The sequence below is a fragment of the Chionomys nivalis genome, chromosome 14, assembly GCF_950005125.1.
Source record: "Chionomys nivalis chromosome 14, mChiNiv1.1, whole genome shotgun sequence".
NCBI lineage: Eukaryota > Metazoa > Chordata > Mammalia > Rodentia > Cricetidae > Chionomys > Chionomys nivalis.
The window spans coordinates 9785894-9803642 of record NC_080099.1 but is presented as its reverse complement, the minus strand read 5'-3'; the positions used below and the strand labels follow the sequence as shown (position 1 = coordinate 9803642).

Below are 17749 nucleotides of genomic sequence, written 5' to 3'. Positions count from 1 at the left end.
CCTGAAGGGAGGCTGAACATCATGGTATGGAGTGGGTGGAGGAGCAAAGCTGCCTGGGAAACAGGAGACCACAAAGAAGGGGCTGGGGACAAATACAGCCCCTGAGGGCCCACAGGCTTCAAGCAGGTCCCACCTCCAAAGTTTCTACCATCTTTCAATAGTCCATCAGATTATGAACCTATCAATGCATTGACCTGATGATGGGGTCAGAGCACACATGATCTGATCACTTCCCAAAGTGTTCTCTCTGACCATTGGTGCATTTGGGATCAAGCATGAAGGTCTTGGCCAAAGCAAATATTATTGTTAATTATTTCACTTCCACTAACAAAATGATTTTAAAAATTTATATTTGACTTTTTTCCCTCTCACTGTTGTAGTTTCTAGTCTTTTTTCTAGGATAAAACACTCTAGCAGAGGCAATCTGAGGAAAAGAAGGCTTATTTTGTGTCCATCACGGTGGGGAGCTTGTAATAGCTGGACACAGAGCATGAAGTCGGGGGAAGCACAGTGAATGCTTGTGCTCAGAACACTCTCCTTTTTATACAATCCCAGACCCATCCAGGGAATGGTGCCGCCCATAGTGGGTGGCTCTTTCTGCCTCACTTAGCTCGATGAAGATAATCCCCAACCTCCATGCTCAGAGGCCCATCTCCCCAGCAAGCCTAGCTCTTATAAAATTGACAATTGAGATTAGCCATCATACTAACCATGCTACTTCCTTTTTTTCTCATGTTCCACAGTTTCTTTTAGTATGAAATGAAGTTTATGCCCTGGAAATGCTAAAGCCTGCAAGGGCAGCTCGTATATGGAGGTTCTGTTGAACTTGTCCATGTTGGGTTTCATGGTCTAAGTTGACGAGGACGACTGACCAGGTCTCTTCCTCGTTCTTTTAGTATAGTTTCTTTTTATTTAGAGAACTTTATAGCTTCAGGATACGCCTGCCAGCGAACATTTTATTGAAAACACTTATTAGGGTGGTTTGCAGGAGCCTGGGTGAAGGATTATTCACATCAGCATGGGTACCCGACCAGTGGCTGCGCCCCCAAACAACCTATCTCTCCTGGCACAGCCACTAACTGCCTTTGGTCTTGTGAACTGCTCCCCACTCCATGACAGAATGAGCCCGATCCTAGGCAGGCCTTGTGCAGATAATCGAGGCTATTGTATCCATTAGTGAATGTACAGCTCAGAGATATTAAATATGTTCATAATATAGTGTGAACACCATCATCATTCATCCCCGAAGTCTGTATCCTGTGAGCCTCAACTAGCTCGTGAAATTATAAGTAACCAATGCCCGCACCTTAGCTCCTGTCAGCTGCCACACTGCTTTAGGCCTTCTCTCTGTTCTTCTTTTCATTAATCAACATTCACAGCAGAAAGTTTTTCATGACACTGTTCTCACTTAAATACATCAGGGAGTTGAAATCATATTCACCGCCTACGAGTCCAGCTTTCATGGCACACTCATGAAATCCATAGTTTTCTTCCGTCTGAGAATCTTTTGAGGGCTGGAGGGAGGACTCAGTGGGTCAGGGTGCCTCCTGCCACGCCTGACCACCTGAGTTTGATCCCTGGTCCTACATGGAGGGAGGAGAGAACTACCCCCACAGGTTGTCCTCTGTGCCACGGCATGTGCTCCCTGCACAACCACCCGTAACTCCAGCTTACACTGAAAAATAATTTATTTTTTTTTTTAGACATGAGTGTTCTGTCTGCATGTATGCCCGCACGCCAGAAAAGGGCATCAGATCCCAATATAGATGGTTGTGAGCCACCATGTGGTTGCTGGGAATTGAACTCAGGACCTCTGGAAGAGCAGTCAGTGCTCTTAACCTCTGAGCCATCTCTCCAGCCCCAACTCCATTCATTTTTATCTTAGTTTGCTGTCTTTGTCAGATGGTTCCAAAATCTGTCATCTTGATTCTGGATCTGCAGATTGCCTTTGTTCATTCAGTTTAATATATTTTTTCTAGTTCTTAGTTTGGGTGGTACTCAATTGATTTGGATATTTAGGGTATTACAAAAAAAAACCCTTTATATTATTTAAACCATGTTTTAGCTGTTTTCCTCACCACGCCAGCATGAGGTGAGACAATTGCCTCAGTATTGCTATCTGGGGTTAAGAGTTTGTTGTAAGGAAAGCCGTTGGTTTGTTTCTCTGTCGCCAGGCAGCTCAGACCCAAAATAATCACACATAAACCATATTATTTAAATCACTGCTTGGCCCATTAGCTGTAGCTTCGTATTGGCTAACTCTTACATCTTAATTTGACCCATCTCCATTAATCTGTGCATCGCCATGAGGTTGTGGTCTACCAGCAAAGTTTAGGCATGCCTGTCTCTGGCGGCTGCTCCATGACTTCTCCCCTCACTCTGTCTCCTTTCTCCCAGCATTCAGTTTAGTTTTCCCCACCTAGCTAAGTTCTGCCCTGCTACAGGTCCAAAGCAGTGTCTTTACTCATTAATGGTAATCACAGCAGACAGAGGGGAATCCCACATCAGGAGTTCAGGTTTCCCTGTCCTCATCAGAAGTTCTGATTTTCTGCTGCAGTTCCCCACTCCCACGCCAGGAGGGAAGGGGCCTGGCTACTGTAGGTCAAGCAAGTCAAGGAGGGGTAGAAGGTTCAGGCTCCCCACACGGTGTCTACTGCTCCCTGGAAGAAGAGACACTGTAGCCCCTGTCACAGATGATCCCTTAGCAGGGGAGCTGGGTGTTACATCACAGCCTGGTAACCAGGGGAGTCTAGAGTCTTTAACTGGCTTTTACTATCACGTGTAAGTGAGCCTTAGTTTGTTTGTTTATTGTTGTTGTTATTGGTGTGTGTATGTGTGTTTCATGGCAGTTGTGGGGAGGTCAGGGGAAACTCTGTGGATTCACTTTTCTCTGGGTCAAGGCTGTCAAACTCACGTCAACAGGCTTGCACAGCTAGTGCCTTTGACCACTGAGCCTTCTCGCTGGTTTGAGCCTTATTTACGCTTTGTTTAGTGTCAGAGGACTGGTTATTTTAAGTTTATGTTTTGTTAGGATAATCTTTTTCTAGTCTTTTGACTAAGGAGAGCAGGTACAAATTATTTTGAGTGTATTGCTGTATTTCTGGGCCACCTGCTTCTTTGGGACTGGATCTGTGATATACGTGGCAAGGCAACTCACCCTTGGACTGCTCCTTGGCCGAGGTGCCTAGCCAGTTTGCCTTGGTGAACCTTCACCTTTCAGAATCTTACATTTGTTTTATGTATGATACTTTGAAGTTTTAGATGCCACAGCAGTGTGGTGGTACAGATAGGTAACCCCAACACTCAGGAGTCTGAGGCAGGGGGATCACAAGTTTGAGACCAGCCTGAGTTACATAGCAAATCAAAAGCCAGCCTGAACTGCATAGTGGGGCCCTGTCTCAGAAAACCAAGGGTTTAGATAGAGCCAGTGGCAGAGTGTTTCTCCAGCGGTACAGAGCCATGGGTTCCATTCTCAGTACCACAAAGAGGTGCGGCGGCATAGTGATTGTGTTTGATAGAGAGATCTCTCCAAGGTGTTGTGTAAAAGGAATTGTTACATGGGTCTTTTTTGCATGATTGTCATGCACTTTTATAGTTATGAAAACCAGGAACATACTCTTTCTATATAAAAATAAAAATTTTGTATGCTATGTAATGATATAGTATATAACTAAATATATTAAAATCCCTGCTTTATAGACGGTAAAACAAAGGCACAGAGATGTAAAGTAGTTTATTAAAAAAACAAAAGCAAAAAAAAATACATAGATAACGGTGAGGCTGGATTTGAACCTCTTCACTCTGGTTACAGCATTTGATCAAAACAAGAAAAAGAGTCGTATATTTGGTTGTGAGCTAAGCCTTTGATGACTGAACCATCTCTCTAGCCAAGAAAGGACATCTTCATTCTTAGTCAGAAAGAACTATCACTTTGATTTATTTGCTAATTGTTTCATTCATAGCTTTGTTTTGTGTTGTTTAAACAAGCTAAATAAAGCTTTGTTTCTAAACCTGAAACAAACTAATTTCCTTGCTACAACAATGATTAGGGTTTGTGAAATGATTGCACAATCCTAGTAGTAATAGTGGCATAAGATAGGCCACTGGCTACTTTAAAGTGTGTAGAACCAAAGTCTTTAATAATGACTATCTTGAAGTGGAGGAGACAGCATTGGTGCGCACGGCTGTGGCTGGGGACTCTGTTGAGAAAGAGAGGAAGTTGGTTCCAGTCACCGAGTGATTGCACAGACTCTATGGATTATGACTGTTACATAAATGTTGATTCCACATCTTAGAAATTGTACACATGGAGTGGATATGGTCATATTGCATTGTGTGATTGTATGAAAGTTTCAGGAATAAGGAAAACTCAGAAGCGTCAGTTCTATGCATTCCAAGTCCCATGTCTGAGTCTTTGGCGTTTGTGTGCTTTGTGCAGCAAATGGCGGTTATTGTTTCCTTGGGCGGTCTGGAAAAGGACTGGAACTGGGGACTCCTCAGAGAGCAGTGAAGGGCACCTTCCTTCCGAGAGCCTAATCTCTGTCGATTCCAGCACCAGCGAGCGCTTGTGCTGGGCCTGGACCTGGTTTGGGGGGCTGTGTTGGCTGATTTCCACCCTAGGTATCTTGCTCACCCATCTCCACCTTCTGTTTGTAATGAAGGCCAAGAAGACTTATGAGCAGAAGTGCCGGGACAAGGATGAGGCGGAGCAGGCTGTCCAGCGCAGTGCCAATGCGGCCAACCCAAAGCAACAAGAGAAGGTACCTGAAGACTCAGAGATGCGGTTGTGTTGATTTAAAACCAACTAGGGCTTAGGCATGATGTGCATGTTGTCCTAGTACTCAGGAAGGACATGAGGAAGGAGGGTCATGAGGGTTTAATATCAGACTGGACTATGTAGTGAAACCCTATCTCAAAAAATTAAAAATAAAGATTAAAAAACAACTTAAATTATTATTTTTTTAAAATAGATTTGTATCCCAAGTCTCTGGCAATAACTTCTTTGGCGTCTAATCTTCAGAATGAAAAAAAAAAAGCCCTTGAACATTTTCGAGGTTGGGGACAGCACCAGAGAAGCACTGAAGCACAGTGGGTGGAATAAGAGGCTTGGCACTCTTTAAATGTATTCAAAACTCAGCTCCTGTATTCTTTGCTGACAGAATGCTTCTTGTGGGTGGACTGAAATAATAATATGAATAAATTAAATAATACATTTAGTGATATTCCTGGAGCAGTGGCTCAACAGTTAATAGCACTGACTGCTCTTCCAGGGGACCTAAGTCCGATTCCCAGAACCCACATGGCAGCTCACAACCATCTCTAAATCCATTCCCAGGGTGTACAATGCCCTCTTCTGGTCTCTGCAGGTGCCAGGCACAGATGTGGTACACAGAATACATGCATGCAAGACACTCATATACACACACAAAATATAAAATAAAATAAAGTAATAACATATAATCCAAATATAATATTATCCACAGCTCGAGGCAGGGAGATGTGTCTATAGGAAGACACAGGGTGGTTGTTTTCAGATGCCAAGAAGATGAAAGATTTGCTTCTAAGTGGGACGTATATAGGACTCGGACCAGACCTTACCTCTCCATTGCTATTGCTTTTGCATGTGTTTGGCCGTGGATGCCTGAATCAGCTTCTCTTAATCTCTTTCTGGTTTTGGTCCTTGCAGCTTTTTGTGAAACTGGCAACTTCAAAGACCGCCGTAGAGGATTCAGGTGAGGGGAGGGTTGGCTGGGGCTGTTTACACCGTTATGAACATGTAGGATTAATGGGCCTCGGAAGGGAACAGCTGCAATCCAACAAGCCTGTCTGGTTTCTAAATCAACTCCCCGTCCATTGTAGATAAAACCTACATGCAGCACATCAACACGCTGGAGAAGGTCCGAGAAGACTGGCAGAGCGAGCACATTAAGGCCTGCGAGGTAGGTCCTAGGGACTGGAAGCAGCGTGGGACAAGCACCCCTTCCCTAGAACCAGAGACTCTGCTTTCATGTTAGCCCCTCCTGCTTCATTCAGTCACTGAGCACGAGGGCGAGTTAGAAATTGAGGACTTAAGTGGAGAATGGAAGGGATTGGAGTAATTTCCTCTAATCCTCATCTTTTTGGCCCCTCCCCCACTCTGACCTCACTGTCCAGCTCACTCCAAAGCGTTAGTCTAATATTTGGTTAGCGCGGGCATGGCCCAGCTGCATCAGTTAGTGGCGGACTGAGCGCTGTAGTTCCTCCGAGAGTCATGCCTGTACTTGCTAGGTTTGCAGGGAAATACATAGGACTCCATAATTTTCCTGAGAAAACTTAAAAGACACAAGAAAGTTTCCCAACTTTCTGGCACCAGTTGCTAACAGTGTCCCAGGATCAGCAGAACCAGTATTATCCGAGGACTGGGTAGAAATGTGGACTCTCAGTCAGGAACCCTAGGGTGGCAGAACGAAGGCAGTCTCTGAATTCAAGGATTACAATGGCCAATTCACAGCTCTCCTTAAATGGAAAGCAGCTGCTCCCTGCCCTGCCAAGGTCTTATGATGATCAGCGGGCCTGCCTGTACCCTTTGACGCAGTCTCCCCACCTCTTGGGCGTGGACATACTCTCTCTTTGTGCCTGTGTCTGTCTCCTCCAGCACGCAGTGCATGTGTGCGTGCGTGCGTCGCGCATGCTGGGAATCAAGCCTAGAACCGCACGCTTGTATATATATATGCTCTACCACTGAGATATGTTCTCAGCCCCAGCCATGTTTTTTGAAGTTGTCTGCGAGTCCCAAGTTCCAGCCTGTCCCAGCCTAAACTTTACTCTCTACTCCTGCTTTCTCCTCTCTCACGGTAGTGGGGATGCCCTTGGTGTGAGGTCCAGGCCTTTGTGATTTCTCTTACCTTTGTGAGGTGCCAGTGATCAAACCCAGAGCCTTCTGCATGCTAGGCAAGCACCAGCCCACTGAGCCGTACCCCAGACCAACTTCAGCGTTTTTTTTTTTTTTAAATCTCATTTGTTTGATCTTATTTGATGAAATGAACCTCGTTTGACTTATCTCTACAATTTGATACTGTGGGGCTTTATGCACACACTAAGCACTTTCTTCTGCTTTACTCTTTAAACTCCACCCATCAATGTAGGTTAATAGTGTTCACGTCATAGCCAGTCTAAACGGATGCCCCTTCTTTACATACATGTGTACATGTAACTGTTTTTCTGTAGGTATTTGAGGCTCAGGAATGTGAGCGCATCAACTTCTTCCGGAATGCGTTGTGGTTACATCTGAATCAGCTGTCGCAGCAGTGTGTCACCGATGATGAAGTAAGTGAGAAGCAGCCACAGGAGACCGTGCTCTGTGTGTGAGAGCCACCAGAGCATCAACAGCCATCGATGCCTGTTAGTTCACCCTCTCCCCACTTCCTGCTTCCATTTGGGGTACAGAGTGATAGAGATGTGAGCATTGCTGTCGTCTTCCTGACTCCTGGTTCATTTTGCCATCGTGACTCTTTGAGAAACTGTGAGTTAGGGATGGATAGCAGATAAGGAAACCTAAACACCAGAGATGTCACAGATGACTGTGAGTCCCAGAGACAGCTCCAGGGTAGAATGCCATCACTTTCTGTACCAAGTATTAGCAGACTGACTCATGGCAGGCTGATGGTCACCCCAGGGTGAGGATTTGCTTCTGTCTCTCATGGTGCTTATCCAGAATTAACTTGTCCACAGCAAAGGTAACTGGGTCCCCAGATATCAAAGACACCGGATGCGGTTATCACAGCCTTTGCTAAGTAATAGCCCCGCTCTCTCTCTCAGATGGGACATGACTTTAGAATGATCAGATGTCCAGGAAACCCATAGAATCGAATGGAAAGACTTATCCTCAGGTTAAGTAGTTGTGATTGCGTTTGTGGGTGGCCCTGAGACTTACTTAGTCATGGGACTTGGCATATAGTTTCTTTATTCCATCAATACTTAAAAAAAATAACCAGGGTTTTGGTCTGGCCAGAAAAGAATATTTCCTTGCATTTTAAATTTTTTCATCTAAAAAAGGCAATATCCCAGATGTACTAGAAAGGTGCCCTTGTGTGAGTCTTGTGCAGGTGGACGCTATAAAATAACTTTACACTAGCTCAGAACTGAGTGTAGTAAAGGCTTCTTTATTTAGGGGTAGACTCACAGATTATAGTCCTCTGCACAAACGGACAGGAGCCAAATCCAGCCGCAGAGAGCAAGCACATGTTTCTCATCGGCATTTATAGTATAAGAGGCCACCCCCAAGTGGGCTGGTATCTTAAAGGTTACTGGCTGAAGGAGTTCCCACAGCACCCTTGGACTTGGGAATGTCTCCTACTTTCAAAACAAAGTTGCAATAGAGTTGGCTGCTCATGAACGTTCCTTTCCTATAGAGCGGTGCCTTAATTCTCATCAGTAAACTTCTGCATAATGCTTTATCTTGTGTTGATCAGATGTATGAACAAGTCCGTAAGAGTTTGGAACTGTGCAGCATTGAAAAGGATATTCAGTATTTTGTGAACCAGCGTAAAACTGGACATACCCCACCAGGTGAGCTGGGTGGCATGGGGGCGCAACGGTATCAGTCTTTCTTACATCCTCTGTAACCCAGGACAAGTTGATGCCATTGCTCTTGAGGCTTAGCGAGGCCGCACACTATGGTAGAGAGTGGCCCAGTGGACTCATCTTACAGCCAAGATGTGACAGAGGAGCAGACCAGGCCATGCCTGCAGTGACTTGACCTGGTTTGTTCCTACTGGGTTATATTTCTTAAAGGTTCTATTCCTTCTATTAGTGCTAAGTTGGGGACAAGGTCTCTAACACACAGGCTTTTGGAGATTGCTCTAGGTCTCCCTACCTTTTGTTTGTTTGTTTATTTATTTATTTTGAGGCAGGGTCTCATATTCTAGGCTAATCTTAAACTTGTTGTACAACTGCAGATGACATTGAATTCCAGATCTTTTTGCCTCCCCCTCCTGAGAACCGAGGTAGTGGCAGGCGTGTGCACTCAGTGTCTTTTAGCACTGGTGACGAAGCCAGGGCTTTTTGTAGGCTTGGCAAGTGTTCTACCCCAACCTTTACCTGCTTCTGATGTCATATGTCTTAAAAATTGCAGCACCCATCATGTATGAGAATTTCTACTCTTCTCAGCGGAATGCAGCCCCACAAGGAAAGACTACAGGGCCCAATGTAGCAAGGTAATAACCAACTGCTTTTCGTGTAATGAAAATATTTTAATAAATTTTATATTATTAATATAATGAATTATATTAAGACATTACCTTTTATTTTTAATTGACCAAATCGACATAATTTACCTAGTAATGTAACTTAGTTTTTTGAAATAGCGCTTTTAGAACAAATATTATATAGCTTTTATTAGCTGTGGTTTCCAGGGTTCTATAGCATACTTGAGTATGACCGTTATTACTTGTTTATGAATTCTATGCTTTTTTTTATGGCTGATAGGAATAAGCACACTATGCCCTCCTTTGAGTCAGATATGATCTACTAGTTTTTATAGGGCCTATTAGTTAAGAAGGATCTCTCTCTCTCTCTCTCTCTCTCTCTCTCTCTCTCTCTCTCTCTCTCTGTGGTGTGTGTGTGTGTATGAGTGTTTGTGTTCATTTGAGACAGGATCTCACTCTGTAGCCCAGACTGGTCTTAAACTCACAGAGATCTTCCTATTCCAGCTCTCGAGTGCTAAGATTACAGTCATGAGCTATTACACCAAGTTTACATTTTTTTAAATTTATTTTATCTGTGTGTATGTGTATCTGTCTGTGTCATTACATGCTGTGTGTCTGTGAATGTCCATAGAGGCCACAAGAGGGTATCACATTCCCTAGAGCTGGAACTACAGGTTCTTAGGAGCCGGTGTTGGGTCTCCTCAAAGAACAACGAGTACTCTAGTTTTTTGTTTGTTTTGTTTGTTTGTTTGTTTGTTTGTTTGTTTTTAGAGACAGGGTTTCTCTGGGTGACTTTGGAACTTGTCCTGGAACTCTCTCTGTAGACCAGGCTGACCTTGAACTCACAGAGATCTGCCTACCTCTGCCTCCTGGGTTAAAAGCTTGCGCCACCACTGCCTGACTTTCAGTGAGCACTCATAATCATTGATTCATCTACGTAGCCCTGGCTTATATTTTTAAATGATCGGTGTTCACATTGAAAGCTATTGGAGCATGGTCAGCAGATCTCTCTTTCTATATGGCTGTTTTCCTACTAGATCTGAGCAGAGGTGCCCCAGAGACAGTGTGGCCAGCAAAGCTAAGCCACTTCCATTGGACCCATTGCACAGAAAGTATGCTGCTCCTAATATAAAAGGGTCTGGAGGGAAAAGAAACCTTTATTTCACGCCAAGCCAGTGGGGGTGGAGTGGAGTGAGGTCTCATCTGCTGAGTTTTCCATCCAGTTTTAGGAAAAGTGGAGGGTGTTTGGGAGAGAGGTCAATGCACACTGTCAAAACGGTTCGTCTGACTGAGCTGACAACTCTCGCAGAATCGAGAGCTGTTTGTGTTTCTCAGTCTATGTACAAAGATTCTGAGGTGCCAGGAGATCAACAGCTGAGATGGAAATCCTGCCAGCGGGCCCTGGGCAGAGCTCCGTACTCCTGACTCCTGTGCATTCTGCTCGCCGGCTTCATATGCGCCTGCCCTTTGGGTTTCCGCAAGTCAGGGCTGTAGATCGTTTGCCTTGACTGAGTAGAAAGATAAGAAAACAATAAGAGCCGGGCGGTGGTGGCACACGCCTTTAATCCCAGCACTTGGGAGGCAGAGGCAGGCGGATCTCTGTGAGTTCGAGACCAGCCTGGTCTACAAGAGCTAGTTCCAGGACAGGCTCCAAAACCACAGAGAAACCCTGTTTCGAAAAATAAAAAAAAAAAAAAAAAAAGAAAGAAAACAATAAGAACTCACCTGAAAGACTTTCATTTTCATCTCTTCCAGGAGAGGACCTCTCCCAGTTCCTAAACATCTACCAGGTATGCCTCTTGGGATTTCCAGGGCAGATATTCTTTAAGATCAAAATAAGAACTAGGCACATCTGACTTGTTGACCTTATGACATGGCTCCATCATCTACAGAATCCGTACTTGAGACAGAACTGTGCAGTCTAGTTACCACACACACACACACACAAAAGATGTGTTTTAAGTAAGTTTCTGAGTTTGTGTTTGGCCACATTCCTAGCTATCCTGGGCTGCATGTGGCCCATGGGTGGTGGGTTGGGCACTCCTGATAGGGTTGAGTTCCTAAGAGATTGTGCTTGTATTTGAATCTTACTGTAAGACTTCTCTTTTTGAGGCAGGGTCTCACTCTATTATTAACTATAATACTGCACACTGCCCAACAAGGGATCGTTTTCAGATCATGCTGAGCTCCTTTCCCTCTGTAATATTGCAGAGAGAACCACACATACCAACATTTTTTCTTTGTTAGTTCTATTTTCTGGTTAATTGCAACAGCTTTGAAGAGAGGCATTTTGCCTTCTCCCATCATCTCAAACCCTTGGCGTAGTAGGAGATACGTAGCGTCTTTAAAAATTTATCATTTTGGGCACAAGCCGTTTAAAAAGCTGTATTCACAGGGGATTGAGGGAAGAGCTGACTGAGGCTGATTTGGCATCCCAGTAAAAGTTTCAAGACTGTTAAGAATTTTGGGGCCAGTAAGATGGCTCAGAGGGTGCTCGCTGTCAAGGTCGGCAGCCTGAATTCGATGCACTTGGTTGAAGGAGAGAACTGACCTTCACCAGTTAGCCTTTGACTTCTGTATGTGCGCTGAGCCCTCGAACACATACACAGATATGCATAAAAAATAAGTATCAAAAAGTTAAAAAATAGTGATTGATCATATATTTAAATAATATTTAAGTTATTTTACTTCTTGCTGCCTTTAATTGCCACTTAATAATGAGTGGCTCTATTGTTCATTTTTGATGGTGACTTTACCATGGATGCTAATGTGGGCATGAATGAAATAGAGCAAAGTCCTAAAAATGGTTTCTAGAATGTCCTCTGGTTTGTAGTCATGACTATCAGCTATGAGGTTTGGTGCTCATATTTTGTATTTTGATGTATTTAGTCATTACAGAAAGGCAGTTACCTGAGTCTTGAAGTGGACTGCTTCCGTCTGCAAAGGGCTAAGTCAGTGGTTCTCAACCTTCCTAACGCCATGACTCTTGAACACAGCTCCTTATGTCGGGGTGACCCCCAACCATAAAACTATTTTTGGTGCTGCTCACAGCTGTAATTTTGCTACTGTTATGAATCGTAATGTACATATCTGATATACCGGCTATCTGACTGATAGGAGACCCTGTGAAAGGATTGTTTGACCCCCAAGGGGATTGTGACCCACGGGTTGAGAAACACTGGATTTATCAAGCCCATTGATTAGCTTAATTTTGTCTCGCGTTCTCCTCTTTGCAGAAGACCCAGATTACTCCTTGGTGGAGGACTACACTTTGCTCTATCAGTAGCGCTAGTGGCGGTAAGAGTCTCCGACCTTCTTTTAATCCTGTCGGTTTGTGTTTCTGAAGCCACAGGATCTTCTTTAGAACATCACCAAGAGGCGAGCATCCTGGTGGGTGTGGTATTCCACCCTTTCGGTTTTGCCTGTAGCATTACAGCTGCAAGCTGATTGGAAAGCTACTGGGATGAGGCCATTTCCCCTTCGTTTTTCATTACTACGTGGCTCTCTGAATTTGCTTAGCCCTTTTTGTAGCTTTTACACACCTACATTTCAGCACTCCAGAAGCAAAACACACATGGTTCTCAGTCTTTAACGCATTCCTTACTCCCTGAAAGGGGAGAGGTCAGAGAAAACCACATCAGTGTTGTCATGCTCACCAAACACAAGGAGGATCATGGGAGTCAGTCTGTACCAGGTCACAGGTTGTCATTAGTTGAACCAGCACCTCACAAGGATTCTTGGAGGAGAACTCGGCACTGCTAACCAGCCAGAGCTACAGAGGTGACCACACAGTGTCTGGTTCTCTGGGCCCTCAGACAGTTGGCTCACTTTCACAGTGTGAGAAATGCCTCAGGAGCCAAAAGCAATACTAAAGGAAACTCCCTGTACAGGGTACTCCATGCCTGGGTGGGCTGGGCCTGCGACGTGACTGTATGGGATTTCAGCGGCAAAGAAGAAGGAGGGATCTGCTTCCATTTGTAGTCTGTCTTAGTTTCCCATTTGTCTTGGACGAGACAGTCTTCTTCATTGAAAACTATTTCGAAGAGTTGAGCCATTTGCCTTTTTCTGATCTCACGTGCTTCTGGGAACGGCAGGAGAGTGGATGGATGCAGGAAGCCATGGCAAGACCTAGAGAAGTGCCGCTTCTGCCCTCCTTGGTATGGATGAAGTTTACTGTCAGTTAGGAAGCAGCACAGGTTTGGGCAGTGCTCTCTGGTGGTTTGTTAGTCTCGTGCCCACCTACCAGAAAGCACAGGAGATCAGTACATCCAGCCTTGCTTCAGGCCCCCAAACCGCCTACTTGCTGACTTATCCCTAATTAGCTACGCAGGACAGGAGCCAGGTTGTCTTAATTAAATAGAAATAATTAGCTTTTATCAATTTATATTAAATAGAACACCTTAAATTCCTTCATAAATATGTTTAAGGTGTGAGTAAGTTTGCTATAAAGAGATGGCAACTGAAGACATAAAATTTTTCATTCTCAGCTGGGCAGTGGTGGCGCACTTTAATCCCAGCAATGGGGAGGCAGAGGTGAGCGGATTTCTGGGGTTCAAGGCCAGTCTGGTCTAAAAGAGCTAGTTTCCAGGACAGGCTCCAAAGCTACAGAGAAACCCTGTCTTGAAAAACCAAAAATAAATAAAAATAAAAAAAATAAAAAATAAAAAACCTCATTCACTAACTAGGTATACACATAATATAAATTGTAGCCTTTTCATAAATTGTAGCTTCTTTCTCTGAGCCCCGAGTAGAGACAAAGCAGGGACACTGTGAGTGAATTCCTCATCTGGCAGAGCTGCTTTCTGGACCATAGTGCGAATGATGGCTGTGGGACAAAGCACTGGCAGTCTCAAGAGCTTATTAAATAAATATATATAATACAATATTACACTTATATACTATATAGTTATATAAAATAATATTTTACCTTTTTGTTTCCTACTCTCATCTAGATAACACACATATGCTATGGGATTAGGACTAACATTTGATATAGAACTCTCGCTCCCAGAGTCCAGGTGTCCCATGTGCCAAGGCAAGATGCTAATGCCTATGCATTTCATGAGTTGAGTCGCTCAAATTGTATCATTTTAATTTCCTCACCAACTCAATGAATTGGAGCTCAATTTCAGAGAATTTAAAAACCTTGCTTTTCCCCCATCCCAGTCCCATCTTTCCATGTGTGTAGTGCCTGCAGAGTCCAGGAGAGGGTGTTGGATCTCCCGAAACTAGAGTCACCGGCGGTTGATAGGGGCTGAGAACTGAATTTAGGTCTTCTGGAGTAGCAACAAGTGCTCTTACCCACAGAATCATCTCTCCAGCCTCAATTTCAGAGACTTTTAAAGAAAAAAACTTGGTTTAATTAATTCACTTAAGCAATGTATTGTACTATTTATATATTTGAATGTACTGTAGGGGTTGAAATATCATAGGCAACCTTAGGCATTAGTAATTTGTTCAATAGTTGTTGACTTTAGCTGCTATTCATGTTTTTTATTCTAACATGCTTAATAAAGACAGATTATACTTTTTGAATTAAAAGTATGTGTGTCAAAAATATCAGTGCCCATGTTATTATCATGAAGATATGGTGATATCATGAAGATATCATGGCGACTGCGGCTCTCTCCTTACCATTTGTTTCTTTGACCTCCTGAGTTGGCATGAGATGAGACATTCAAATGAGATGTCTTTGCTGTTTTCTTTCAGAAAAGAAAACTTTCTCCAGTTACTGCTTCTATGGCATGAAAAGAGGTCCCGAGAGCAGCACAGTTCATAACCAGATTGTGTCAATCATGAAGACTTGGATGTGAACTCTTGTTGAAAATTTTTTGATGTTTTAAATTTATAATAGACATTGACTCAACCTAGGCAAGTAGAGGTCTGCAGAGTTCTTTTTTTTTCTTCTCAGAAAGTTTACATAGTGCCCCAGAAGGAAGAATTATTATTTCTTGTTTAGTTGCTAAGATTATGAGTGTTGTTTTCTATCTGGGGAGCAAGGTCACTCTGAATTCTGAGTGTTGGCTTGAGCAGGCAGGTCTGCAGAAGATGGTGTGAGCTGCGGAAGATGGCATGAGCTGCGGAAGATGGCGTGAGCGGTGGAAGATGGCGTGAGCTGTGGAAGATGGTGTGAGCAGTGGAAGATGGCGTGAGCTGCGGAAGATGGTGTGAGCTGCGGAAGATGGTGTGAGCGGTGGAAGATGGTGTGAGCGGTGGAACTGTGGAAGATGGTGTGAGCTGCGGAAGATGGTGTGAGCTGCGGAAGATGGCATGAGCTGCGGAAGATGGTGTGAGCTGTGGAAGATGGTGTGAGCAGCGGAAGATGGTGTGAGCGGCAGAAAGATGCTCTTTGGGCTGTGGGAAGTAGGGGCATGGAAACAGCGAAACTTTCCCTCGCTGGTGCAATATTTAAAATCACCTTTGTTTTTGGCTGGAAGCCTTAGATGTGTACGATTGGTCTTGCTCATTTTACAGATGGGGAAACCAGCAGGGTGAGATCAGGTTCCTTACAATTCTGACAGCCTTACAAACTCTGTGAGTTTGTTCTATGGTACAATTTGTCTAGCCTTGGGTGAGGTTGCCATGCTTGCGCTCAAGTTAAAGGAGTGCGGGCATGTTGGATCAGGGAGTCACGGTGCTTCTGCAAGCCTGAGGACCTCAGTCACGGGAACTCACTCCATTGTTAGCCTCTGGCTTCCACACGTGTGTTGTGGCATATAGATAGCTGTGACTGACATGCATGCACTTTAGCCTCCACACATGTGCCTGTGATTGACATGCATGCACGTTAACCTCCACACATGTGCCTGTGATTGACATGCATGCACGTTAGCCTCCACACATGTGCCTGTGATTGACATGCATGCCCCCCTACGCATCCCTTGCTGTGCTCTGGAACATTTAAAGAGGCATTCTTTATTTGTCTCTTCCTTTTGCCAGCCCCACACGGCAGGAGGTCATGTACTGTTTATGTGGTAGTCACACCTGGGAAAGTGGCACATTGTACTGGTTATGACAACATGCGTTAGCACCGTGTCTTATTGGGCATTGTAGGTGTCTGTCTCACTGCAAAGAGCAAACGTGTTCCTCGCCTCTGCAGTCACTCTCCCAGGACTTTGTCACATTGATTAAAATAAGATTGAAAGCCGGCATGGAGGTGCCTGCCTGTGATCACAGCATGCTGGAGGCTGGGACAGGAAGACTGTGAGTTTGAGATCGGCCTGTGTACACAGTGAGAACCATCTATCAACCTCTCCCTGAACAAAAAGATGCATTATTTCCCCTCTTTCAATGTAACATGCTCCCAGCTGTGGCCGCTCCTTGTCATGACAGGAAATTTGCACCACTTGGGCATCCTTTTGAGAAACTCAGGTTTGCAAAGGTCCATTGACTTCCCCAAACTGAAAAGCCTCAGGAAATTGTCTATTGCACATAGAACTTTCTGTTTTTAAGTGTATTATTTATTGTTGGCAAGTCCTCAATGATTTATATTTTCTGTCAATCAGCATAATTGATATAAACATGTTTCATGAATGTCAAATAATATTTTAATTTTATTGCTTTTTTTGTCTGCTTGACATGAAGTAAAATAAAAGTTCCTGTTGATTTGGGATTTAGATTGCATTCTTGTGCTAAACATACATCTCTTCTGAGCTTTACATGCTCCTTCGACTCTCTCTCTCTCTCTCTCTCTCTCTCTCTCTCTCTCTCTCTCTCTCTCTCTCTCTGTCTCTCTCTGTGTGTGTGTGTGTGAGAGAGAGAGAGAGAGAGAGAGTTCAAGCTCCTGGCCCTGTGTGTGTATGTGTGGGGGTGAGAGGATCACCTTGGGCCGCTCTTTGTCTTCCACTTTGTTTGACACGGGCCTTCTGTTCCTTGCTACTGTATATGTCAGGCTAGCTGGCTTTTGAGCTTTTGGGGACTTTCATGTCCTCATTTCTCATGATGTAGAGGCCCTGATGTTACAGTTGTTCCTTGTAGAGCCTGCACTACGGGATGGTAAGTGAGCTGGGAACTAAGCTGGAGACTTAAAAACACACGCACACAGACAGACAGACAGAGACACGGGGACATGGGTCATCCTTGATACAAGAATGCCAAGTGTATTGTGCTCCATAGGGATCCTTAACTGACAACCACACCCCAGCTCTCGGGATCTTTCAGCTGCAGGCCTCATCAGAACCCACTCCCCTGCCATCAAGGTCTTGTGCTCAGAGCAGCTGCAGGCACAGGTAAACAAGGTGTTTTGCTCAGTTCACTCCAGCAGGCAAAGGGTCTGAGGCAGGCAACGAAAGTCAAGGGACCAGGGGTCTGCAGCCCCAACAGTTCCTCATCACATCTGACTTTTATGTGGGTTTTAGGGATCAGAACCCAGGTCCTCACACTTGACCACTATACTTTGCCCACTGAGCCACCTCTGTAGTCCCTGACCTCTCCCCTTTCCTCTCATAGATCTAAAGCACATCCATAGCATCTAACCAAAGACATAATATGCCTTTCGTGTTAAAATTTCATGAGAATGGCTATTAGGGAAGTGTCTAAGAAAGTTCTTAGGGGAATGATAATGG

At 44.3% G+C, this 17749-nt stretch overlaps 1 protein-coding gene across 1 annotated transcript in view; it reads left to right on the top strand.

Moving 5' to 3' along the window:
- Pstpip2 (proline-serine-threonine phosphatase interacting protein 2) overlaps positions 1-16772 on the top strand; it is a 73145-nt gene extending 56373 nt beyond the window's left edge. The window contains exons 7-15 of the mRNA XM_057788761.1: positions 4662-4760; positions 5687-5732; positions 5860-5939; positions 7207-7305; positions 8451-8547; positions 9113-9194; positions 10941-10975; positions 12422-12482; positions 14895-16772. Of these exons, the coding sequence (XP_057644744.1) occupies positions 4662-4760; positions 5687-5732; positions 5860-5939; positions 7207-7305; positions 8451-8547; positions 9113-9194; positions 10941-10975; positions 12422-12471 (588 nt within the window). The 3' untranslated portion in view covers positions 12472-12482; positions 14895-16772. The remainder of the gene's footprint in view (positions 1-4661; positions 4761-5686; positions 5733-5859; positions 5940-7206; positions 7306-8450; positions 8548-9112; positions 9195-10940; positions 10976-12421; positions 12483-14894) is intronic.
- The last annotated feature ends 977 nt before the right edge of the window (positions 16773-17749 follow it).